Source organism: Toxorhynchites rutilus, chromosome 2, assembly GCF_029784135.1.
Source record: "Toxorhynchites rutilus septentrionalis strain SRP chromosome 2, ASM2978413v1, whole genome shotgun sequence".
Taxonomy (NCBI): Eukaryota; Metazoa; Arthropoda; class Insecta; order Diptera; family Culicidae; genus Toxorhynchites; species Toxorhynchites rutilus.
The window spans coordinates 218,751,331-218,778,598 of NC_073745.1; the positions used below are offsets into that span (position 1 = coordinate 218,751,331).

Consider the following 27,268-nt stretch of genomic DNA (forward strand, 5'->3'; position numbering starts at 1 on the left):
ATAACTCATTGTAAAAACCGTGAAACATTCCTGACATGAACGGGCAAAAACAAGAATGTTAATAAATTATAGACTTCACACTGTATTGAAAATTCGTGTAAGAATAGATTATAGTTGTGCCAACTTAGCGACAAAGAGAATTTCAACATTTACTTTGAGTGGGCTTTCTGAATGGTCAATTCCCGGTACATTTTTCCAGTCTACGTTTCACAGTGTGACATGCTATGTAATTATTTATTTATTAACTTACCCATAATTTCACGCTTCTTTGCATTGAGAATATCGTCCCAGTTGTCCAACATCCGAGCGGCCTGTTGCCGTATGCATCCCCATGGATTTGTCCTCACAACGCACATCATACTCTCCAAGATAGCAGAGGAATCAACTGAAACTGTGAACAAAGAAGAAGTGGATAATTATATGGATTGTAGTGAATAGAGAGCATTCGATCATTTGATAGTATGCGATAGTTCAAATTGTGAACATAGCGACAGCGGTATCATTATGGGTTTTATGTTCACGGAATTGTGGATAAAATCGATTCATATAAACCGATAACCCTTTGAACACGTGAGAATTCCATTCGAGAAATAGATGACGATCTATTCGTCTAGATGTTTTTAAAAGAATAATTGAAGCTGTGAACGGATGAATTTTTAATGTATCCGTTATCATCACAATAATTGATGCTTTTGATAATAGATACAACTTAAGGTATATAATATACTTTTAATTATTCCAGGGAGAGAGCTTGTGTACATTCTACTAACTAACTTGAAGATGAAGATGGGTCGGATGTCCCACATAACGATTCAAGTGTCTATGCGCCAACACAGCCGGTGGCCCATTTCAGCTTACTTTAACAGCAATAACAGTAGTTCTTCCGCACTATCCCACCAAAATGCACCCGTGGTGCACGTACATGCATATCGATGCATCCCCTTGCTGCTGCCGTGGGGCATGATGATGCTTTATGTAGCGGAAAACATACATCAGACTTGTTTGCAAACAAGTTGTGCATGTGCCGGTCATGGAATCCGGTAGATGGAGATGTTTGAAAAAAAAAAAAATAGAAAGAACTGCCAAACTCGATTTAAGACGTGTTCACGTATGTGGCTGGCGAGAACCTCAAACGAATCAAAAATGAATTAGGTGGGTTCTCCAAAGATTTAGCCAGCGTGTTCGAGATGGTTGTGCATCTATAGAGACGTCTCACCGTGCTCTGGTGACGCAGGAATTAATTGAGACACTATGATAATAATGATTTTGATTGTCGAAGTGAAAGTTCAACAAAATTCGAAGACTGTCTCGATAACTCTAAATGTTTTACAACTTGGCATGGCATGCACTGAATTTTAAGGTTGCTTCTAGTACTTCATTATAGATGCGCTTTTGATGTAAAACCAGTTACCCAATTGCACTGCGAGGAAAAAAATAGCATTGAACGTATTTAGTTTTTTGATATATTTACTTACTAATATGAAACCCCACTTTACATCAGCTCTGATAGAGGATACAATACATAGATGGAAATCCAGAAAAGAATTTCATCTTCATACATTCAACATCCATCAAGTTGATGAAACAATCGCTCTTTGGCTATGTCCATCCATGACGTTTTGTGATTTTACTTTCGTTCCACACCGTATGCGTAACGCGTTTAATGTTCTTCAGTCCTCCTCTTTAGTGGTTCAGTTTCCCCGAATGTTTTTATACCACCTTAACCCTCTTCTCTTCTTACACACAGCAGCAATGCTTCATAAATATTCACCTTCAATGGAAGAAACCGTCACTTCACTTTCTCGATTCACCTAACCGTAAGTTGACCGATTGCGTTACATCAGTATGACGTGAAACACTTCCGCTATTGCTGTCAAATCGTTTACGCAGGGGGCTTTCACAATTCGGCCGAAGATTCCATCGTTGTACATCGTTCAATCACACCATGAGCGGTTGAAATTCACTGCGTTATAATGAATCCCTAATTAAATATCTTCGAAGCTGGGCGACTAACTTTCATCTTGATGCCCTTCATAAGTCGACGACGGTTCATTTGTGCGCGTTTGGGCCGAAAGTGGTCGATGGCGTGTCGTTGAGGCGCTTTTACGCTTCCTACAAATAATCGATCGGGGACAGTTAATGAAAGCGAGGTAAAAAGACCATTGCGTGAGTTACGCGGAAGGTTGGGTCGAGGCTGTGCCGCGCATGACTCACATGCTTAGTTTCAACAACGTGAAACTAATTGTTCGGTGTGAAACCGAGTAAATACTTTTGAATCGCCGCGTTTCAGTGAAGTCGAAAATAATTCCGTTGTTTGCCATTGCACGTAATTGATGCACCGCAGGACTAGAAATTGTGCGTAGATCTGATAAGAAGCCCTACAATTGGCTCCTTTCTCTTCTTTTTTAGTTTTTTGCTGTTTCATCAATTCATCGATAAGCAAGAAGAAGAAGAAGAATCGCAAATACCATCGTGTTCCATGCGATGACTGAAGGAAATAAAGAGATATAGCTGAGAAAATTTTGGCAGAATTCGAGCGCCAGCCGAACATGTTCATCCGCTAAAAAAAATGAAATTCTGTTTTGCCCAGAAAACTATGAAACGTTCTGGATTACATGTTTAAAAAGTGAAGAACTCACCAAACCGGAATGAGATGCAAAACATCCACCGCAAAATTTCGTGCCCGGAAACTCTCAATTCCCTGTACAGGAGTATCACGAACCCAAATTTGTCGTTTCGGAGAATATTCGAAAGCTGAAATGAAGAATGTTGCAATCACCCCATTTTTTGACCGATATGTAAAAGTTCGTTACGAACAATGTATACAGTGTACGATATTATTGGTCTTTGACGACAGAGGTGTCAGACGGCTGAGCTGTAAGCGACCGAGTGGGTCCACAAATTGCGAATAGTGCCGTGGCTTAATACAACAGATAAAGTGAAGATTTTGGGTGTGTTCTTCGCCAACTCTATTCGAGAAATGAGCAAAATTTACTGGGATGCTCTTCTAACAAAATTTGCGCATTGGAAATAATACAGTAAAATCCGTTTAGTATGACTCCGTTTATATTGACAAACCGCTTCTTATGACGTAATTACAAACGAAGTTTAGTTTTCATTTCAACTTCTTTGTAAGAAACAAAACGCTTTGTATGACGTCCGCTTATTATGACGCGTTTATTGATTCCCTTCGATGTCATTATAAACGGATTCCACTGTAGTACTAAATGTCTACATCACAGCGGAGATTTGGTACGTGGCATCAAATCTTGCACCATATTGCCTTCTCACAGCGCTTTTGGGGTCATTCCTGTGGCGCGGACTTCCGGCGCGAGTCCCAAAGGAGCAACTGTGATGTGTGATACTGAATCTGGTAGACTGAAACTGCAGTTACCCGTCTGCAGGGCGCTGCTCTTAAAATGGCACATACATGCAAGTGGGTCCCTCATCTAATCTACTACCAATCCCTTCTAAACCAAGCTAACCGACAGCCCCCAAATAACCGACAGCCAAACAAATTAAAATTCTCCGTTGAAAATGCTTCAAATGCTTCAAAAAATGCGAAATAATGGCACCGGCAAGCATGCGAAACTGGTATCTTATCGCGTTGCCAGAGCAATGATGCGAGCGCGAAATGGGGTGAAACACGTGATCCTAGATGCCTTGAACATCCTAGAATAAGGGACTGTAGGATTTTTGTGCTTTTATGCAACTTCATTTTTTGGGTTTTGGTCGCCTAAATTTTCACAGTGGTCCGACGGGGGAATTTCCATTTATTCCTAAAATCCGCGGACACGCCCGTTTCCACACACGGACTGGCGATGAGGCTGAGTACTTATCGGACCGCCCTCTTATATGCCATTGCAATATAAGAGCAATATGAGCGAGCAAAACAAGAGACACATTGCAAATAAGCACGCATTAACTCTTTCCGCATACTTTGCCATATACACGGCCATCGACCGAAAATAATACAGATTCCCGTTTATGATTTTCTTTTATCCATCTTCATTTTATAATGTGGTGTAATATTCTCACGTATCTGTGCAACACCACTAGTGCATCCAGAGAACATTTCAAAGAACATGGCAGAAAACTTTTCATCTTCGGCAAAAAAATACTTTTTCGTGTGGTGAACAGTGAAATTAACAAAGCACCTTTTTCAAAAACTTTAAAATGTTTGTATGTATGGGAGCAGACATCTTTTTCTCTCAGACTGAACCTCAGCTTGAAATTGTACCCAAAAAAAAGTACAAACGATGTCAACTGGGATCGAACCAAGGTCGGCTAGAATGCAAGAAATGTTTTAGACGACTACGCTGTCCACATAGTCACTGGTGCTGTTGCATAAATGCGTGATTATATTACACCTCATTATATAATGATGTTGGATAGTGTTTTCTAAGAGTAAAAAGGAGAGCATAAACATGAATCTATATCCTTCTCGGGCCGTGTATGTGGCAAAGTATGCGAAAAGATTTAATGTGTGCTTATTTGCAATGTGTTTCTCGTTTCGCTCACTCATATTGCTGTTATATTGCTATGGCATATCTATCTATATATATAAAAATGGAGTGATGTCTGTATGTCTGTCTGATTCTTATAGACTCGGAAACTACTGAACCGATCGACATGAAAATTGGTATGTAGGGGTTTTTGGGGCCGGGGAAGGTTTTTGTGATATTTTGAGACCCCTCCCCCCTCTCTAAGGGGGGGCTGCCATACAAATGAATCACAAATTTCTGCATTACTCGGAAATTAACCAAGCAAACGAAACCAAAGTTGGCATGTGAAAGTTTTAGGGTGCAATAAATGTTTCTATGATGGTTAGACAGTCCTTCCCCCACTCAAAGGGGGGGCTGCCATACAAATGAAACACAAATTTCTGCATTACTCGAGAATTAATCAAGCAAATGAAACCAAATTTGGCATGTGGAGGTTTTAGGATGCAATAAATGTTTCTATCGTGATAAGATACTCCTTCCCCCTCTCTTAGAGGGGGCTGCCATACAAATGAAACACAATTTTTTGCATTACTCGGAAATTAATCAATCAAACGAAACCAAAGTTGGCATGTGAAAGTTTTAGGGTGCAATAAATGTTTCTATGATGGTTAGACAGTCCTTCCTCCACTCAAAGGGGGGGCTGCCATACAAATGAAACACAAATTTCTGCATTACTCGAGAATTAATCAAGCAAATGAAACCAAATTTGGCATGTGGAGGTTTTAGGATGCAATAAATGTTTCTATGGTGATAAGATACTCCTTCCCCCTCTCTTAGAGGGGGCTGCCATACAAATGAAACACAATTTTTTGCATTACTCGGAAATTAATCAATCAAACGAAACCAAAGTTGGCATGTGAAAGTTTTAGGGTACAATAAATGTTTCTATGATAGTTAGACAGTCCTTCCCCCACTCAATGGGGGGGCTGCCATACAAATGAAACACAAATTTCTGCATTACTCGAGAATTAATCAAGCAAATGAAACCAAATTTGGCATGTGGAGGTTTTAGGATGCAATAAATGTTTCTATGGTGTTAAGATACTCCTTCCCCCTCTCTTAGAGGGGGCTGCCGTACAAATGAAACACAAATTTTTGCATTACCCGAGAATTAATCAAGCAAATTAAACCAAATTAGGCATATGGAAACTTTAGGGTGCAATGAATGTTTCTATGGTGGTTAGATACCCCTCCCCCCTCTCTTAGGGGTGGCTGCCATACAAATAAAACACAAATTTCTGCATTACTCGAGAATTAATCAAGTAAATGGGCGGGACGAAGTTTGCCGGGTCAGCTAGTATATTATACAAATACTATACTAGTATGGGAGAGTAGCATATATTATACAAATAATATACCAGTATAGGGCGGTAGCGCTTTTTCTGTTATTTTTAAGCTCATTTAATGTAATGAATCGAGATGACAAAACACGCGTTAAAAATTTGTTTTGGATGTATACCCAAACTAGCGTTGCCAGAAAATATTTCATCTTCTGCAGAAAATATGCTTTTTCGTGTCCCGAAGCAAATGAAATGAGCAAATAAAATCATCTGCCTCAAAAGCTCCTAAATGTTTGTATGTATGGGAGCAGACTTCTCTTTCTTTTTTTCTTTTTTCATCTATTTTGGGATCGCACAAAAAAAAAATTCCAAACGATGTCAACAGAGGACGGACTAAGCCCGCCTGGAATAAAAAGCTGTTTTACACGACCACGCTATCCACATAGCCATTGGTGCTGTTGCATAAATCCGTGATTATATTGCACCTCATTGTAAAATGAAGTTGGAAAGTGTTTTCTAAGAGTAAAAAGAAGAGCATGAAGGAGAGCTATATTCATCTCGGTCAGGGCCATGTGTGGCAAAGTATGCGGAAAGCTTATTTGCAATGTGTCTCTTGTTTCGCACGCTCATCTTGATCTTATATTGCTATACCATATATATTATACAAATGTTATACCAGTATTTGAGAGCGATCACATTTTCTGTTAATTTTTGGGTTAATTAAAGTAATGAATCGGGATCACAAAACATGTGCTAAAAATTAATTTTGGGTGTAGCTATGTGATTTGCGTGATCGTGTAAAATGGCCTTGCATTTCAGTCGGCCTTGGTTCGATCCGTTGTTTAGCATCGTTTGGACTTTTTTCCAAGCTGGCGTTCAGTCTGAGAGAAAGAGAGGTCCGCTTGCACACATACAAACATTTTTTCAAACTCTTGAAAAAGATGCTTATATGTTCATTAGCGAGGTGATTTCAGCGCACGAAAAAGCATTTTTTCTGCCAAAGATGATATTTTTTCTGTTAACGCTTGTTTACGTGTTTCTGTTTGGGTGTAGGAATAATCGGCAAAGACATACGCGACAAATAATGGTCACCGACTGGAGCTCGGGACGTTGAACCGTAGATCGCATGAACATGCACTGCCCACACGAAGGAAGAACCGAAATAGGGATCTACAGCTTGAGCAAGTGGTCGGGGGAATTTTTCGTCAATGAAATTTCCTCCGACTTGTACTGTGATCACGCGTATTCTAGAGCTTGCCACTCAGAATGCATTCAAGGCATGTTACTTGGCATAGAAATCTCAACTAAGTACTAATAAAAATGACGCAAGTAATAGTTGAGACGGCGAAGTACCTCTAGGAACGTTAGTGCCATTGAAGAAGAAGAAGAAGAAAGCTTGAGCAAGTCTACGAAAAACGTCAACTAGTCATTAGTGACATGAACGCTCAAATTAGAAGGGAGGAAATGTATAGATTGGTAGTTGGGCCGAACATCCTACATACCGACAAACGACATCAACCAACAGTGCATTAATTTCGCAGCCTCCCAGGGAATGATGAAGGAAAACACCTTGTTCCATCGTAAAGATATCCACAAAACAACCTAAAGATCACCAGATCAACGGACAGCGATTCAAATCGACCACATGCTCATACACAGCAGATTTATCTTGAACATCGTGAACGTTCGCACGTAGGTGGTGATCCCGGATTACCCAGAAAGAAGATCAGAGAGATATGTCTAGAGTGTTTGTTCGTGCAGGGGGATGGCTATCCTAGTTGCTTCCCCAGTGTTCCAAATTGTCATTTTGAAATGGTCACACAGATCATAAATCAACATGAAACGGTTGCCATCAGGTTTAAGTAACCTAAGATTAGCCGCGGTTCCGGCAATGTCTCGATGATATCAAAAAACTGATGGCGGCCTACCATAGTTCTGTGAGGAATATGTATATATCGAGGTAATGCAGAGGTCTTTGCTATCTTTTTTAGAATGAGGGCCCAAGATAATTTTCTGATAAAAGAACCAACCCAATTTTTCAACCCCCAAGTCAGGCGCATTCCAATGAGAACGCTTTGTGTCGTTTAAAAACATGCGACATTTGTTTTTTGTTTTTCAGGTGTTTCATAATAGTTCTTAACCGGTATAGCAACATAAGGGTCGATCGTGGTTATGATGGCAAATAGCTGTATCGTATATAGTATTTTCCTGGTCAGTGTTTACTTCAAACGAATCAGTTGTCGTCTATATTGTAATGCATCGGAATCCGGCCACCTAAGCATTCACGAGGATAACAACAGCTACTAAAAAAATGGCTATCGCATAGCATGGAACAGTACTATTCCAACAGAATTTGAAGGCATTCATGTAAGTTATGAATCACAGAAATCCACAAAATCATGTTATATTTGTTCAAAATTTGTAAATTTCTTCATTGTGCCGTGATTTAAAGTACGGACACTTCTTCAATCAAGGTTTTAATATCCGGACACATTTTGACAGCAGCATTTCTTCGAGAGAAATTAGTTATTGATTTTTGTAAAGCTTTTTATTTCATTGTTGTTCTATTATAATCTTAAGTCAGACATCAAATATCGAATATCCTTGCACCATTCTTTCTGGGGCTTGTAACATACTCTTATGAAACTTCTGCAGTAAGAAATTTAATCGTGAGCTTTTGATCCGTGCAGATTTAGAATAATCTTCTTAATGTGTTTTTTATTCCGGCCATCTCGCTTTTTTCTTGTTTTATCTGTTTTGATTTTTGACATTTTATGTCAACAATTGGGTACTATATCTGCCACTACACTAAATTGTCTAAATAGTAACTATCAGTCGCATCTATTGAATATGCCAATGATGTTTTGGATTTGTGATCATATTGAATATAATGATAAAGTGTGCGGATTAGAAAGCCATTCGGAATCTGAATCATTACGATAGAAGTCATTTGGAATAGTTTTACCTTTCCTTCTTTCTTTGTCTATTTTATAAGGGCTTTGAATACACTCGACAAAAAGGGGAAAATACGCGAAGTCGAAATTTTTAAGTGATTATTGAGATGCTGTAACTTTGTGAAGAATCAACGCTTCAGCTTTGCAACAGTTTGCGAATATTCTATGAACTCATTTTTATCTTGATGTGTTAAAAGGAAGTGGACAAAAATATCTAAACGAAATAAAGAACAAGCGCATGGAGGAGTGAATCAAACAAAATCCGGCTAGATCGGATTGTAAGCCGAGGAAACTAGAAGAAAATGTTTGAAATTCTGATGCACAGCATCTTCAGAGACACCCTTGGACTTGGATTTGTACTGTAATAGAAACACTAACACCTAGTACATGGAGTGATAGCGCGTAAGAAGTAGGAATATAATGCTTTGGTCGTGCACGGAGAATATGTATTTTTATTTTCAGATGAAAAACTCTTCCTACTACACTGCCGTTCTACGCATAGTTGTCCCATGTTACTTTTTGACAATTTTCACTTTTCTACATAAAACGGCATAAAGTCAGAAAAACACAAAAAACGATATAGTTTGTTCCAAGCTTTTATAAAAACAACATCAAGCCTAATTGTCCCATGTTGATATTCTTTTCATAACTGTCCCACCACATATTTTTTTTTAGATCCATATCGAATAAGTCGGTTCAAATACAAGAATTTTATGTCACGCTTTCAGCAGGGCTAATGTACTTATTTTTGGTTTAGAAGAATGAACTAATTCTCAAACAAATAAAAAAAAAATTAACAGAATACGTGTGAACCTTGTTAGCGAATGCCTAATAACAACGAGATTTATATTCTGCAAAGTATTGCAGATTACTCCCTTCTTCATAAAACAATATTTTTATGCATAATCTATCGGAAAAAAACACTAAAAATGTATTGCTTGTTCCCAGTATTTCAAAAAACAACATCAAGTTCATTTGTCCCATTTTGGTATTCTAGGCATAACTGTCCCACCATGCATTTTGATGCCTGTATCCAAGATTGATTGATTCAAATGAGAAGATCTTCTCACATTTCGTAAAAACAATAGTTCTATGCTTATAAAAAACCCAGTGTATTGCTAAACCGGAATGCTTAAAGCTTTTGGTAGACAAATATGCTAGAGAACTTTGAATGCGTTTTACTCAGCTGCTGATTTTGGGACAACTATGCGCAGAACGGCAGTACAGGACTGTCATGATCAGAAGAATGATCGTGTCTCTCAAAAGTCTCGCGGATAAACCGAGAGATAGACTTGCAGTAGAATGGTTTAGAACGTGTTAGAACTCATAGTATCGCATATCGCGAAAAGGCGAATTTACTCCGTAAAAAAACACAGGATATTACATTGATCCGGTTTTGAAGAATCATTTGCTTATTCAGGTTCCTATCTTGTATGGAGGTCAATGTTCCTCGAATCATAAGGCAAAGAAGATACAGGCATGGTATGCAGAATTTTTTCCCGATTTCATCACTAGCGAAGAGTGGTCGTCATCGTTACCGGATATTCACTTCACTTTAGTGACACTTTCTTGGGATATTCTGTTTGTACAGGAATTTCAAAGGGATTCCTCGAAATAAAATTTGATTCGACTTGCTCAAACCTGGTATATTTATCTTGTACACCCAAACAAGCGTTGGCAGAAAACGTTTCATCTTTGCTAGAAAAAAATGCCTTTTCATTTGCTGAAGAGTGAAATGAACAAGTTTTTTCAAAAGCTTAAAATGTTTGTATGTATGGGAAAAGGAATATTTTTCTCTCAGACTGTACGTTAGCTTGGGATTGTACTCAGAAAAAAAAAGTCCAAACGATGTCACGCGGAAATCGAGAGCCAAGGTCGAAGTTGGAAAGTGTTTTTTAAGAGTAAAAAGGAGAACATAAACGTGAATCTATATCTTTTTCGGTCTAGGCCTTGTATGTGGCAAAGTATTCGAAAAGTTTTAATGCTTCAATGCCAAAACATGTGCTAAAAAATTATTTTGGGTAAACAGTAAAACCTGTTTTTGTGCGATTTTTTTGTACGGTTTTCTGTTCTTGTGCGGTTTTTTTTGTGCAGTATATGTAAAGAAGCATATTTGACGAAGTTATCGTCCATTTAGTTTTTTTTCGATGGTTAATATGCATTTCAATGCGAAAAAAGCATATTTGCGTCTCAATTATCCACTTCTAAAATCATTTCCCTCCTCCCATCAAATGCACTAAGTTTTTCTAAGTTTTTGTATGACATGATATCTAACAACATCACGTTTCGACACGAACTAAAAGCACAAAACAGCCACTCGCAACCGAAGAGGCAAACTGTCCCATCGCAAAACAGGGAAACAAAAGGAAATTGAACGGTGAACGGCGTGGATTTGAGTTATTTTCTTGGGGGAAACATCTTTTATGCGGTCCCTATCTACCGCACAGAAAAAGTTTTTTTTAAATGTGTACCGAACACGGGTTTTTGAAGCTACTGGTGAAGTTTTGCACGATTTTTTTTATGCGGTCCTTATCCCCCGTACAAGAAAAGGTTTGCTTGTATGTCTAAAAAATTGGCTTTTTATTAATTAAAAAAAACGTTGCACCGATTTTCGATTCCTTATCGGCAAGAGAGCAGTTTTTAAGTGAACTTTTTGAAACATACTCAATTGCACATCAAATATTTTTAAGGGATTCCTTCGATTTTTTTTTGTTTTTTTTTTTGTTTTGTAGGTGTCGAGACCACAGTGTCTAAAGCTCACACTTTTTTACACAACCTCTATAGAAAGAAAAATCAGAAAGGTTTAGTTAATATAAAATATTAACATTTGGGACATTTTAGGCCCACAGGGCCGAAATAAAAAAGAAGGATCTAAAGTTTTTCCGATATGGAATATTTAGAAAAGGATTGAGCGAACTCGGAACAATCACATTTCATGGAATTTCATGGCATTGCTCAATATGTTTTTGTTTTCTGTTGATTTTACAAAGCTCTATAATTGTTTCCATCCTAAAACATAAAACTAAACGTCTTTTTGAAATCCCCTAAAGCAGGCCCTCCCTTCAGCAAGCCCCGGCTTAGTTTGAAAAGGGGGTTGATTTTAAGCCAGTTATGTAAAATTTATCTGGATTTTGGTTCAGTAGGTATGATGAGTACGCAACACCGCAGATTATAGAACGATTTTTTATTGAGGATGCAAAACCTTTTGTATCGGATGTACGACTGTTTATTAATTTTAAGTTGTTTATAAGAATATTATTCAACATACAATGATCATTTAATTTTATTGAAGTGTTTAATATTTAAAAAAAAATCACAACAGTTTTACTTTATACGAAAAAGTTGCTGTACAAGAAACTTTTTTTCACATTAGGCCAAATATGCGATGTGAGGAATACTTTTGACCAAGTTCTTCTTCTTGAATGGCGTTAACGTTCCCTGTGGAACTTTTGCCGTCTCAACGTATTCATTAACTAGCGTCGTTCATTAATACTTGGTTGAGATTTCTATGCCGAATAACACGCCTTGAATGTACTCTAGAGTGGCAAGCTCTAGAATACGCGTGACCACAGTGCAAGCCGGAAGAATTTTCTTTGACGAAAAATTCCCCAACCAGAACGGGAATCGAACCACTCGGCCACGGGTGCACTTTTGATCAAGTATATTGTCATTAATGTATAAAAATTCAGCCGTTCTTAAACTGACTGGTTTTAACCCTTTTTTAACTCTTAAAATGCATTTTTTCACTGTTTCTTCACACTACGATTTTGTCTTAATATTTTCTTCAATAATTCGGATAAATTCCCTAAAGGTCACTCCTAGGTCACATTCGTAAACACAATTGGAAAAAGGCAGAATTAATTTTGCCCTTTCAAAAAGTATATCAAGGTTGATTTTTTGAAAAAATTAAGCATGCAAAGATTCCAACCCACATAGGGGAAGTGGGGGCATAGTGGTCATTCAAAGGAATATGCCCATTTCCAGCGTCCACATACAGCTACAATTCCCGTTTTTCTTAGAATATTATAGTTCAACTCATTGTTGGTCAGGATTACATACGGTTTTCACTATAAAAATTCAAAATAGTACATTTTTCATCATTAGAAAAAATGTGAAAAATCGATCATTTTTTTTTTTGCTTGAAGATAAAGTGGTCACCTAGCGGGGGCAAAGTGGTCACTTGCACATATCAAGCTAAATGTGATAGATTTATGCGTTTTTTTCGTCCAAATTTGTTCAAATCATATTCGATATAGTAGGTACATTTATGAAGTAAGCTTGGTCTATTCACCTAGAGTCTAAATTTAATGTTTCTGATGCATACAAAAACTTTGTAAGAAACACATAACGCTCCGTAAAATGTGGCTTGGTTTAGTTGGAGTGACTAAAAAAGAATTGCTGATTTTTCCAGGGTCAAAGCCACAAAAGGAACCTTTTCAAGAGCAGAATGTGATGAGGTATATTAGCTTTAGTAAACAGAACATTGTAAGTCGTTATGCACCTATGACCACTTTGCCCCCAAAAATCAAAGTAATTTCTATGTTAATTTATCGCTGAGATTGAACGAAATATGTGTTCACCTCTCCTAGAATATGTGAACAGTTGACTAAACTGACAGATTGTTCAAAATATCAGATTGAATAAACTAAATTTCACGAGAAATTCCTTAGATACCATGCGCACAGAACTACGGCCGAATGGCTGTCGTGAGAGCAATTTCTGTTTTTATTTATATTTTGGCATGTGACAGTACTACTGAAGTACAGGGTGACCCAAAAGTCATTAAATTCTTCAAACATAAGGTGACTATCAATACGGGGTCAATAGTCAATAGTTATACTATCAAACAAGCAGGTGACCACTTTGCCCCCTCACCCCTAATTTTAATGAAACTCTTTGAGAGTGCTGCTAATGCCATATGCGAGATGGCGCGAAATGCCTCTATAGTTGAAAAAATAAAACTAACCACGATCATAATTATAGTCATTTATGTGACGTAGGGTAGGGCGGGGCTAGTTGGTCATATGGGTAAGTTGGTCAGAGACGATATCTTGGAATCTGAGCGTCCAAAAAACTAATGATCTATGGATGAAAAATAGCGAATTGCTGATACAAAAAAATAAGTAAATCGGAAAAACTTTTTATTAAGTAGGTTAAAAAATACGGACATGGTTCCGATTTCGCCAAAAACCATTCACGGTTTACGCATTATAAAATGTGTTCTAAAACTGGTTAATAACCATGAAAAAAATCGGCTCAAACGTAAAACAAAGCTTTATTGTACGTATTAGCTTTAAGCGTTAATGAAAATCGCTTTTAAAACTATTTTTGTTGAATTTTCATGAATATTCTTTTTCATATATAGAGGGGCTAGTTGGTCACACAAATTGATCGTTTGGGAGCAACGCATATATTTTCAGGTATGCTGTGTTTCATTACGCAAGCTATAAACAAATATAGAAGGCATATGCTGTGTATTTGAAACGAGTCAACCACCACACAAACCACTTGCAATATAATTGTCATATTTATATGTTTTGTTGTAAAATTTTCATTTTTATTATATACGCTCACATTGAATATCAGAACTCACAATAATGCATTGAGTAATTTAGCATACCTGGAGGCTATTTCGGGGCGAACGGTACAAATGTCATCAAAACAAATGCAAGCAAGAATGCAAGCGGTTGTGCGTCGCAGGGATGCCAGGTATTTTTTTTCTCAAAAGTCTTGACATGGTACGAGCAAATGTCTTCACTATAATATCGGAGGAAAATTCTTCACACAAACAGAACTGTGACAACTCTATTTGTTGATTTCAGCTTTAAAATTTTGGTTGTAACTCAAACCATATCCATGAAACTAATTGTAGAAAAGGTATGTAACCGGAAAACCTTCGATTTGTGAAGTGGTCGTTTGAAAGATCTAGATTACTCTATTGTATATCAGGGCCACAATAATAGAAATTCAATGTCACAATCATTCGAATTTTCGAGCGCAAATGAACTAATGTTTTCTAGAGACAATATGTATTCAGACCGCTTCGTTCGCTGATACCAAAGCCCTACTTTTTTGACGATATTTTCGGCCAATAGTTAGAATTTCATGGAAATAATATCTTTTAAAAATCCACGTACGCTATCATACTGAAATTTCTTCACATATTTCATAATGTCTTCAAAATGTCTTCACAAAATCTCTGGTTCGCCACAAAGTGGAAGAGAGACGAAATCGCTAGAAAAGGTTGTCTGACTAATTTTCAACGATGATAATTTGAAACTTTCATTAATTTGCTTTATTTAACTGTTTATGTTTTGATTTAATTAATTTATTTATAATGAAGGAAACTTCTAATGGAAAAACGCTTATTATTTGCTCAAAAATAACATGCCTATTATTGACAAATTTACCCCGTGTGTGTGGTTAGTTGGTCAATTTATTCTGAAATACAAAGACGTTAAATAAAAGAAAAATGTCAAATAATTGATTATCTGGTTATTTCTCATTGGAAGGGTAAAAGGTAAGCTTCATTGTGGTACATAACATTCTAACGCAAAACTTCGTACTACAAAGTTATAACCAAATTTATTCAAAAATGACCGACTAGCCCCGCCCTACCCTACATATGGAAAAGATAAATAAAATTGCATCGACGTAGACAAATTTATAGAGCTGATTTCGACTCCAAAACATATCGACATGAATGTTCAACATAATTTCGTATGACCGTAACTTATTCGGAAATTCATTTCATTCAGCACATCAAAAAGGAAGAGTTCCGATTGAAATTCGTTTCACGAGGCCTCTTGCACAAGCTCTTTTGTGTTGAATATTCAATGAAGTCATCACATCATATTGAAATATGCTAATGGAATATTTAAAAAATGCACTCCACTTGAGCAACGTTGTGGCTCAAATCAAGGGTCATTTCTCTTTTCGGAAACTAGAGTATGAATATCCTTACGAACTTCGACAAGCACTCATAACTAGTATTGATAGAAACACTATGCGTAAATAGTTGAATTGAATTTGAACGACGAACAACGACTACGAGCGAAAACAAAACAACTTTTCCAATTGATAACGCTTGGACAGCGATCGGAATTCAATGCGCATTGCATATCCGAGAAAAACAAAAGTAGAAAACATTTTCCTTCAACGAGTTGTGCAACCCACATTATGCATTTCAAGTGTTCATAACACATCTTTTCCATTTGATATTTTCTTCCTCGCGTACGTGATCAGACAACCTTTTTTCTGTTTGGGCTAATGCTCCAAATCTCACACATTACTGAGTATCTGTTCCAACAGAGAAAAATGAACGCACAAACGAAGGTGCGGCTGACGGTGGGATGCTGCCATACCTCGATTTTCTGCTTTCTCGGGCTGGGCTCCGAGGGCCAAACTGCTGCAGCAGACGGATGCCGCCACTAGTATCATCGATATCACTGGTCGTTTTCTTATCATTGTGTTTATCGTACGAAACGCCAAAACACAGAAAAGCAAAAATTTCACTCCGCACTTCTGCGCTCAAGTCACTGCCACTTGGTCCACTGGTCCGCTGGGGGAAAACGTGGAGTTACAACTCCAACTTTTTGCAACCCACTAAACCGCTTGTTGGGCTAGCTCGTTTTATTAGTGATTAATCGGTAGTTTTTTATTTCACACTTTGAACACTACTGCCTTCATTAATCCACTATCACCTCAAGGCGCACACGTTGCGTAGCTCTCGCGAACCCGTTACTATCTCCTGGTCAATTTCATCAGGAGTCTCGCAGCCGCAACTATACCGATTCAAGATCAAGGTGATATTAAACGTGATTTCTTACAAACATTGAGTTTTATACCACGCCGACAAGAGCCCTGTCTGATGCACTCGCTCGCCGGTTTGGAGTCCCATATGGTTAAACTACTTGGAACCAACTGAGCGAAGGCCAAACTCTCTCAAGCCCGAGACGCCTCGATAAGGCATCGCCGTGACGAAGGTAGCTGCCATGCCATGCTTGGGGAGAGCATAAGAAATCCATATGGTTGGCGGTCAGACAGTTTAGTCGAGTTTAAAGACGCTCGTTTTCTTCTGTTTATTTGGTTGGTCGGTGAGAGTCACTACAATGTATTAAATATCCGGAGTGTACGAAAAATGCAATCGCTGGAAAAAATTGATCAAATTGATAATTCACGTTAAAATAGTATGATAATAAGTGAAATTTGGACAACTTTTATGTGAATTATGTAGTAGTTTTTACGAGTGATATTTTTGATGTAGTATGTAGTACGACATCATGTAGAATGATCGATATGTCGTTAGGAGTTCAATAACTTTTATGCTCATTTTGTGAGTTTCCAGACATATAAAATAAAGATATATAAAAGTTTCTTCGTTTTTAAGACTTGCTTCATAACCTCTATTGTTATGGTAATTTTTTTGGACATTCAAAAAACCATAAGACTGGTGTTTCATAGCCATACAACCAGATGAAAATTCATTACTCTTTTACTAAATTAACATTAAGTTTGCATGCATTACATCATGTTTATAATACATGTTTATAATCAATCAATGCAAATAACTCGTTTAGCATTCTGAAATTTGTGTGACTCTTCAACATTTTCATACTGCACGTTTTTTGCATACTCTTCTCGTACGAATCCTCATTTTGGCCAGTTCAGCATTTGAAACCCCTGTTCAATGAATAATTCCATAAATGTCGCCCGACCATTAGGGAAAAATGTACTATTATGAGTAGTAATTACTTGATCCAGGTACGTACTATGAGGTGGATGCATCAAAACTGCCTAACAAAAATTTTTAAGTGCCAAAATAACTCCGCCTGTGAATGACGGATCCCAATAATAAAGTCTGCTTCATTTAATATTGGAACACAAACAATTGCGTGTAGTTCAGTCATTTATTAACGAATTCATAATTCGTTTTTCATACAAATGTAGCATTTTCTTTACTCTTTCATAAAAAAAAATTAAAAAAATTATTCATTGCTGTTTCGAAGAAATTCTCGTACTTTTCCCGTAATACGGCACATTAGGCGGCGCACACCCTTTTCGTCCACCGTTTTGGCGATTTGATTCCACCAGTTCTTCATTTGAGTTATGTTCCTAACAAGTTTTCCCGTTTGCCTTAAGCCTCCGCTTCGTGATTGTCCAGTATTTCTCTATCGGCCGGAACTGGGGGCAGTTTGGGGGGTTGAGGTCCTTCGGTATTACGCTGACCCCGTTCGTTGCGTACCATTCCATAACCGTTTTGCTGTAATGGCAGCTTGCGAGGTCCGGCCAAAACATTACTGGACGGTCGTGGGCACGAATAAACGGCAGAATCCGTTTCTGTAGGCACTCTTTTTTGTAGACTTCTGATGTCATTGTCTTGTCAGTGAGAAAGACTTTGGTTTTCTGTCCACAACTGCATATCCCCTGCCAAATCATGTACTTGTGGGCGAATTTATCCGCAAACACGAACTTAAATTTTGCAGGTACATCCCCCCGAGCCGTCGCCAAATAAAATTTTTGACCTGGGATTTGCCCAAAGTCCGCCTTCACGTAGGTCTCATCATCCATCAGAATACATCCGTCGAACTTGGTCAGCACTTGGTCGTACAGCTTTCGAGCACGGATTCTGGCCACATTGTTCTGCTTCAGCGTCCGATTTGGCTGTTTGCTGGCTCGGAATGACCTTATTCCTTCCCGGAGACGAATTCGTCGCACCGTACTGTGAGCGGCCTGGAACTTATTGGCCAAATCGCGGTCTGAAAGATTGGGATTCCTCTTGACGGCCTTGATGACTTTCCCACGCAGTTTCCGGTCGACAGTTCCACTCCGACGCTTCGAATGCGGCTTCCGAGCCGTCGTCAATGTTTCCTTGTACTGCTTGATAACACGCCATATGGTATTTCTGGGCATTTTAAGCTGTTTAGCTAGCTTAGATGCCGACAACAATGGATTTTCAAGAAAACTGTGCACAATTTTATCTCTCCGTTCGGCTTCCATGGCGGTTGTTTACAAAATGCTATCGTTTGGTGTTATGACATAAATACATGGTGAAAGGTAATGAATTTCCCGACACGTGGGTGAAAAAAGTTTCCAAATCCGTCCACTAGGAGCGCCACAATGAGCAAAAGAATTTGTTCCAATATTAAATGAAGCAGACTTTAGCATGTCCGAATAAGAACCTGAAATTATTGAGAACCAGAGCAGTGGGTCCAAAGCTCCAGTAAAGGAGGATGGTTGTAATAGCTGTTATCCATGGTTATTATGGAAAGAAAGTAATGGATAAACCCCTAATCTAAGGTGTAAAGCGACCCGTGCCGAGAAATGAATGGTAGGGGTGGTCTAAATCCTGCCGATAACGGAGCCTGTGGAGCACCAGGGCACCCTCCGCAGTATCGTCTGCCCTTGCTGCATTAAGCCGGTCACTGATGCAGCGGACCTTCTTTACCGCGAGACTCGTGGAACTTCTATGAATAATCCAAATGATAACAAAATAGTGCCAAAATCAACAAGCATAAATCTGAAGTAATTAAGCATGAAAATCATTTGAAAGTATTTTTTCGTGAATTCATAGTCAATGTTCCATAGAAAACTCGAACTTTATTTTACTTTACAACTTTTTCTATGCTTCATCATAATGACTTGCGACTTGCTTGATTCATTATCATCGAAGAAGGTGCAACATAAATGTGGGCGAGTAGAAAGAAAAAAATGTCGACAGCAAAAAAGTTGCTCACATTATTGATAACTCGACGTGTTAAGTACTTCCAATGAATTTATAATTGCATATCAACCGGTTGGCAACAAGTTGCTTCGTATACATGCTTCTTTTTAATTTTTAATAGGTTCGAGTTCATTGAAACTGGTTGAAGAATTACGTTGATTTGCAATCTGGTTTCAGTTACTGTATGAGCGTCTGCCATACAAAGATCAGTAGAAACAAAAAATCGTCAGATACACCTGATATTCAAGAGGTAATGTTCTCGCGTGGGCGAGAAGATTCTCGTATTTCGATTAGGTTGAGGAGCGTTTACGTCCTACAGTCATCTACAGTTTTTAAAGATACGAGAAGGAGCGGGAAAGGTTTGATACTGCACGTTGCAATTAAAGGCATATTATAATTTCTTATTCTCCTGATAATATTATTCTAAGATTCAGATCAGAGTCTGTTTCATGATTATCAAACCTGCTATTTGATCAATGAGATCGAAAACGTGAACCGTATTTTACACAGAAAAATCGTATCTTTCATCTTAAACGGAAAATTTTCAGAAGAACAACACTTATTCAACGTAATTTTACTTGCGTTAAACAGCGTAAAAAATGTTGCTAAATCATTTCTATTTGATAAATTTTCAGAATGCGTTCGAATGGATGTTTTTCATTATGGAGCAGTAAGATTTTTTTTCTTTTCTTTGAAGTAATGCAACTGGATTTAATTTTAGGCGATATAAAGTGTTGAGAAATTCAGTGAATATGAATTTTGTCATGCTCATTAATTGAAATAAAATGAATAGTGCTGAGCATGTATTTCTTTTGAACTTATCTCATTTTTTTCCGAAAGGGACTCGCGTTTTCGATACAGCCGTGAGAGCAGGACGGATCTGCTACTAAAAAAGAGAAGGTTTGTATTCGCTATCATTTTTTATTTATTTTATTTTATTTACAATGATACTACTTTCCAGGAGGGAGAGATTGGATCTTATTCACAGTATGCCACTCATAAACTCGATCCATGGCATGGTTACAGATTTTTTTTGGACTTTTTGAAACCATGAATCTGTAAATACAGACTGCAATTTGTTTGAGTTTCATACAGATTTTACAGATTTTGAAAAATCACGTTCCAAAACTAGTTATGGCTTTATTTTTTTATCCCTTTTGTTTATTTTTTTTATTAATTTATTTATATTTTTTATATTTTTTATTAAAATAGAAAGTTTAAAAGCATATTGAACCAATTTATTAAATATATCAACCAAATAATACCTGTGCATAAAGTTTAGACCAGTTTTCTGCATCATATGCCTTAAGCGTCCGAAATATGATTCAGAACGGTAGATGTGCTAATTTTCTATATATTTGTGAAGACCGCAAAGCGTTTCCCTAACATGGACTAGACCACTACGGAAAACGTATTGCGGCCTAGACATTTATAATTATCTCTCACCCGGTTCAAAGTGAATAACAGAGATTAACCTAATCCTGGAAATATTGAAGCTTTGAAATGACAATAAATTGAAACCATTGAAAATGCTGAATTTGCTCGCAAGAAGATGGTTTTCACTGGAATACGTTGTTGAATATAACCTAGAAAAGATCAACTACGACCGAAACCAAACAGTGAAAATTGAATCATTGGAACCACTCGATGAACAAAAAAATTACTGGTTTTTGAACTATATTCTGCTATTGACTATTGAGTTGAGGAAAACGAACTGAAACACCCAAATTCACTCAGGTTGATTCGGGAACCAGAACACTTTATATATGCCCAAAATAAAAGATCAAATCTAAGGTAGCAGGAACAGCATCGGAAAAAGGTTTAAAATACCTACGTCGGTGTTGAAGCTGTAGAAACAGAAGCTACAGAGCTGGACGAGAGATATCTTATAAGACCATCTGTTGAATCGTCGAATGGTTGAACGATGAAAGATCGAATAAAAAATATAAATTTAAATAAAAACATGCTAGATTAATTTATTAATTATAATGAAAAAATCTTATCAGAACATAGCATAGGCTGATAGAAAAATTGTATTCCCTTTCCATGCGTTGACGTATTTTTATTCTTTACGACCATTACATTTTTATTTGAACAGAGATATAGTATACTACATGGGCTGAAAAGCCCCGGGATTTTTCAACAGATGGCGCTACTAAAAATAAATAAGATTTATTTCGAGAGGTTCATCTGTCACTAGCTTATGTGTGAAGTTTCATGACATTTCGTTTATTTGTTCACAAAATACTGTTGTTTAACACGTTGACTGCCACGCAGCGGCGTAGTGTGCAAGTGGCAAACTCGGCATTTGCCGGGTCGCTGACCCTTTTGGGCGCCAAAATCCAATAATTTTCAATAGCAAGTTTTTCCCCGTATTATATTTGACGGGCTCAAAATGAAAGGGGTATAAGTGACATCATCGATTTCTCTACATCGACTCTCTCTTTTGGTCATAATATAGCTGCAAACTCATTCCCTGCTGTATTTGACAATGCGGAAGATAGGTCAGAACCTTATCTATAGGACACTTTAGCAAACTCAAATTGGAACGTGTTTGCAGTTGAGTTATAAACTAAAGAAAAAGTTGATAAAGAGAAATCGATCAAATTACTTACACCTCTTTCATTCTGAGCCCCTCATTTCATCTTTCAATTGAGTAAAAAAACATCCATCAAATTTCCTTCTTTGATTTAACCATTGTCAACATTTATACAATCTTCACTACTGGAAGAGGTAAGAGATTAACATGTTATATAAAAAAAATGGGCAGAATTAAATTTCTTCCAAACTTATCGCAATCAAATGATCTTTTATGACTGAAAATGTGATTTATGGAAATAACTACAAACCTTCCATAAACTCACATTGGAAAATTAAAAATCATCATCACTTTCACCGCAGCGCTGCCTAGGTGTAGATTTGTACGTTAGATCGCCAATTTGATTTTCCGCTGACTTTTTGGATGGGATACAAAAAGAGATAGAAAATGGCGTACGATCTTGAAAATTGCAGTCGACGTTATTCTGTTCTACGCTCGCAATAATTTGCCGTTGCGAGGCAAAGACGCTGACGGTGGTGTTTACTTAAATTTTTTCAGGGCTGCTAAAAATGTACGACATTAATTTGAGAGACATTTTTATGTGGAAAAATCGCGATTCTAAAGCGCCGGCAGAAATGTTCGTTGAATATGGAATAAATTGATAAGTTTTTCACTGTAAGCGTTCTATTAAGGATCTACTAGGTAAAATCATGCAGTTTTATCAATAAAATAAATGGTGTAATTGAAGAAAAATTCAAATTTTCAATTTTTTCATTGTAAGTCTATACAGCCATTCCATGTCAAACCGATATAGTGGTTCTCAGATTTTTGTCAAAAGTTGTAAGTTTGTTGTTTATCGCAAAACATTAGATTCGTATTTTTTATTAGGGTGGCCATTTCCATTTTAGGGTGGTCCTCTGAGAACCGTTATATCGGTTTGGCATGGAATGGCTGTATATAAAAAAATGTTTGTTTTCGCTGTACTAGAAATATTGTTTTAATTTTTGCATCGCAATAAAGTGAACTTACAAGGCAGCGGCAAATAGTGCCACCTATATTGCCACCAATTTTTTCAACTGTTTCAATAGTTTATTTTTCTTATCAAAGCTAAGTATGAAGTTTGAGTCGATTCCTTGTCTGGTTTGCATGGCCCTATAAAGGGTTAAAGCCTCGCGTGCATCATTCGAGGAGATGAAGAAGTATGCATCTAATCATGTCATTCAGTACGGAAAGAAAAATGTATTCAACTTAGTATCCCTGACATTTTTGAAGCTACACGACCACGGAAAACAAACAAAAATGGAAACCCCAAACGAGTGAAAATAGTTTTCGGCTAGAGGTTTTCTCTGTATTCGAGAAAAGAATATTGCAGTTGGAATTTTCATTAATAGCGGGAGACGGACTACCATCTATTAGCATCGATTAATCGAAGCAGGCTGCGTCAAATTTCGGACGGAAGTATTCTTCAGACGTTGATACAGAGGAACTTACATCAGAGGTGAAAATGTTCAAGACGCAGATGAAGGACCTATTCCCTGTCCTGAACTCTTCGACGCCTTTAGGCATCTTGAATATTATTCTCAGATATTCTCTCGAAGCAGTGTATCCTAACATAGAGACAGCGCTACGAAGCTACCTGAAGCTTCCAGTGGCATCGCGCGAACGCAGTTTCAGAAAGCTTGAAATAATTTAAAATTATCTGTGTTCTAAAATGAACCTGGCAATTCTTTCGATCCGGAAAGAATCACTAGCAGATCTTGATTTAGATGCAATTGTGGATCATTTTGCTTCAACTAAAGCATGCAAGGCAAAGATTTGACTAGAGAATAAGCGAAGCTGGTAATTATATTTCTATCCTTCTAAATACGAAAAAACTGCTCAAAGTGAACATTGGTAGGTGAGCGAGTAGATCTCTAAAAAAACACAATCTCAAAACAAGTGGAAAAATCCAAAAAAGTGGTGTTTCTGGGGGCGCCTTTTTCACAGTTTGCCGGGGACGCTGTCTACCTTCACTACGCCGCTGCTGCCACGTCAGTCACCGGTGACGGACACCGAATTTTCGCTCAGGCTGCGTCAGTCACCGGTGACTGACTGTATAACATATGATAATAAAAGTTACTAATAGAAGCATATAAACTTATAAGCGAACAAAAATACATTCCATTACGATAAGAAACTATGGCCTTAGCTTGAGCTTGGGTAGACTGTACAATTCGTAGTTGCTCTCCGTGATTGACCTGAACCAACCAAATTGCACAAAGAACACACAGAATGACGCTTGGGACTAGCAAATCATTCTCGTTGTGCAATTTTCGGTGATTCGAGCTTTAAATGGTCAATAACGACGCCGGCCACGTCCTTACAGTCACCAGAGGAAGGGAAGAACGTTAGTATGATATTCGCCGCCCGAAGGCCAGAAGGGTCGCCTCTATAGCGTGGTTCCCTAGCGTTTATCATGGAAGGGATAGTTGTTAGTGGGAATGGTTAAGAAAAATCAGGATTCACTGCGGTAAGTGATGTGATTATGTAAATGTTAAAATTGACCTCTCGACAAAACAAAAATCCGAAAATCTTATGTGTTACAACACGCGGCAGAGATTATCTTTAGGTATCCTGAGAAGGAAAACCTGTAAAATCGATACATTTTATATAAAATATTATAATAATATATTCTAGTATTCATTGCAGGTACTTTTCATCGAAAGTCAATCGCGCTGGCGGAGATTCAATTGTGGGAAACCTGAGAAGGTAACCAAGAAAACTCCTCCAAGGCCAACCGATCGTTGGCCTTGGAGGAGTTTGGCGATATGTTCCGTTATTCGTCACACCTACTCTGAGCCTGATCACGAACATAACCTCACTGTGAAAACAAGATGAGGTGTATATAACCTTGCATACAAATCATCTCGCCCTCACCAAGCGGCGACGCTCGTAATGAGACTCTCTATATCACACTTCGATCGCGACGACGGAAAGTTATTTTTGGGAAACCTGAGAAGGTCCCCGTATAAACCAAAATTCAAAATTGAAGCACCAAATCTCAAGTCTAAAAAGAAAAAAAAAGAATCCAGCTTTCAACTCTCAATACGAGACCGCATGCTGTCACCGGAGAACGAATCCAACAGTAACATCCATCACCCCAGCTCCCACTCTGCATGCATAATCCGAATTCAGAATCCAACTCCCTAACGAAAGATGACGCACCATATAAAAATCAAAGCTGCAACAGAAAAAAACTGAAAAAAAAACACATTCATATACATGAGAACACCTTTCCCCACTTCGAATCTACCATCGAACAAAACTGCAAATCGAACGACACATGTTAGAGAGATGAAGAAAACATAATACTTAGCGTATCCGCTCGCCCAGCAAGCCATGACAGTAATTCTCTCACCACCACTACGATGCAGGAGTTTCGGACTTATCAAAATTAAATTCGTTTAAAAGCACGAGAAAATATTCATTAGCAACTCTGAATCGGTCAGACGAAGCTAGGGGAAATGTAAATCACAAACAAACGCGTTGAGAAGAGATTTAGCACAATATGAAATCGAACGCGCGACGATTAGGAACGAGCCGAAACGATCTAACCGAACTCTCACTAACACACCCGAAGCGAAAAAAAAATGGCTTCGCCCAATTTTTAAGAGCACCAAACTACGCATCTTTTAGTTTGTCTAGAGTATATGCAGGTATATTTATACATATTCTACCGAATTCACTAGTGCAGAAGACACATCCCGTTATATTTTCCAAAAACTCCGATGCCAAACACAAGCACCCGTTCTCCTGCACAAAAATTTCAATACACCTCGAAACGTGAAAATACATGGCATATCACTTTTTCAACATTGGAATTCTGCTTACAGCACACTTTAATTCACTTGATTACAATTTTTTTTCCAAATTATGCGTGTTGTGCTGTTTGTTTCTTATTAAAAGGAGAATCTTTTTCCGGTTACTTATGAGATGGCACTTTTCTTAAACGAGCACTTCTACCGAAAACAAACGTCTGTATTCGACGACTGCACGAGTGAAACTCCCCCGATAAGAAACTATGGCCTTAGTACGTTTAAAAATTTTCATAAAGTCGCTATAAAAAACCGTGGCACTCAACGTGTTAAGTTTCACTACCTGAGCATTCGTACAGAAAATGGAAAAAGAGGAATATCGTATATTGATCAAACATTGTTTTTTGATGAGAAAAACTCCTGAACAATTAATGCAGGGGTTGACGAAATGTCACTTTTACTCTTTCGAGAACAACAGTTTATTTATTTAGTGAATTTAAAATGGGCCGTACAAGCACCGCAGAGACAGCTCGCTCTGGAAGGCCAAAAGAGAGATCCAGAAATCGTAAAACAAGTACATCGACTCGTTTTGAACGATCGTAAATCAAAGTGTACGCTAGTTAGCTGAGGCCATAGGTATATCAAAGAACGAGTGGATACATTTTGCACGACATTTTAGACATAAAAAAGCTATCCGCACGATGGGTGCCGCGTTTGCTGACCGTCGTTCAAAAATAGCGGCGCGTTGATGAATCAATAGCCGGTTTGGCGTTGTTTAAACGTAATGGAGTGGACTTCTTTTGACATATTGTGACAATGGATGAAATATGGATCCACTACCACTCTCCTGAGTCCAATAGGCAGTTTGCAAAGCGTCCAAAGAGACATATTTCGAAGACTTCGACGTTTTGTTCAACAGGGAATCGAAATATAGAAAACTCGCCCTACCAAGTGTATTGCCCTCGGAGGAAACTATGTTGAGGAATAAATACAGTTTTGCCCAAAAAAAAACGATTGTTTTCATTAAAAATTTCGGGACTTTTCAGTCCATGTAAAGGGTGTGTCACATCAAATTGCATCACGGAAAAAACGCTGTAGAAATTCGCCCAGTAGACCGATCCTTTTGAAATTTTAGACAGTAAAATAAAAACTATTAAACAACTTTTGGCATTTTCTTTTTATTCATACTTCGAGCCCAAGCCCGTATGCTAGCACCTTCCTCTTTACTCCGTCCATAAGGTTCTGTACAACGTCAGGTTGTAGTTTTTTTTGAACAGAAATCCATTTTCTCTTGAAGTCCGCCTCCGATTTGACAACTTTTGGGTTCTTCCGGAGGGCCTGCTTCATAATCGCCCAATATTGGGCGAAGCTCCGGCGCGTTGGGCGGGTTCATTTCCTTTGGCACGAAGATGACCCCGTTGGCTTCGTACCACTCCAACACGTCCTTTGAATAGTGGCACGAAGCGAGATCCG

General features: G+C 38.0%; 1 protein-coding gene across 2 annotated transcripts in view; it reads right to left on the minus strand.

Annotated features, from left to right (window-relative positions):
* Nucleotides 1-16,632, minus strand: part of LOC129770111 (uncharacterized) — a 47,265-nt gene extending 30,633 nt beyond the window's left edge. The window contains exons 1-2 of one of the 2 annotated variants that reach the window (XM_055772746.1): nt 16,104-16,632; nt 251-391 (exon numbers count right to left, since the gene is read on the minus strand). In XM_055772746.1, the coding sequence (XP_055628721.1) occupies nt 251-391; nt 16,104-16,206 (244 nt within the window). In that variant the 5' untranslated portion in view covers nt 16,207-16,632. The remainder of the gene's footprint in view (nt 1-250; nt 392-16,103) is intronic. The other variant, XM_055772745.1, reaches the window with a different exon arrangement.
* Nucleotides 16,633-27,268: the final 10,636 nt, after the last annotated feature.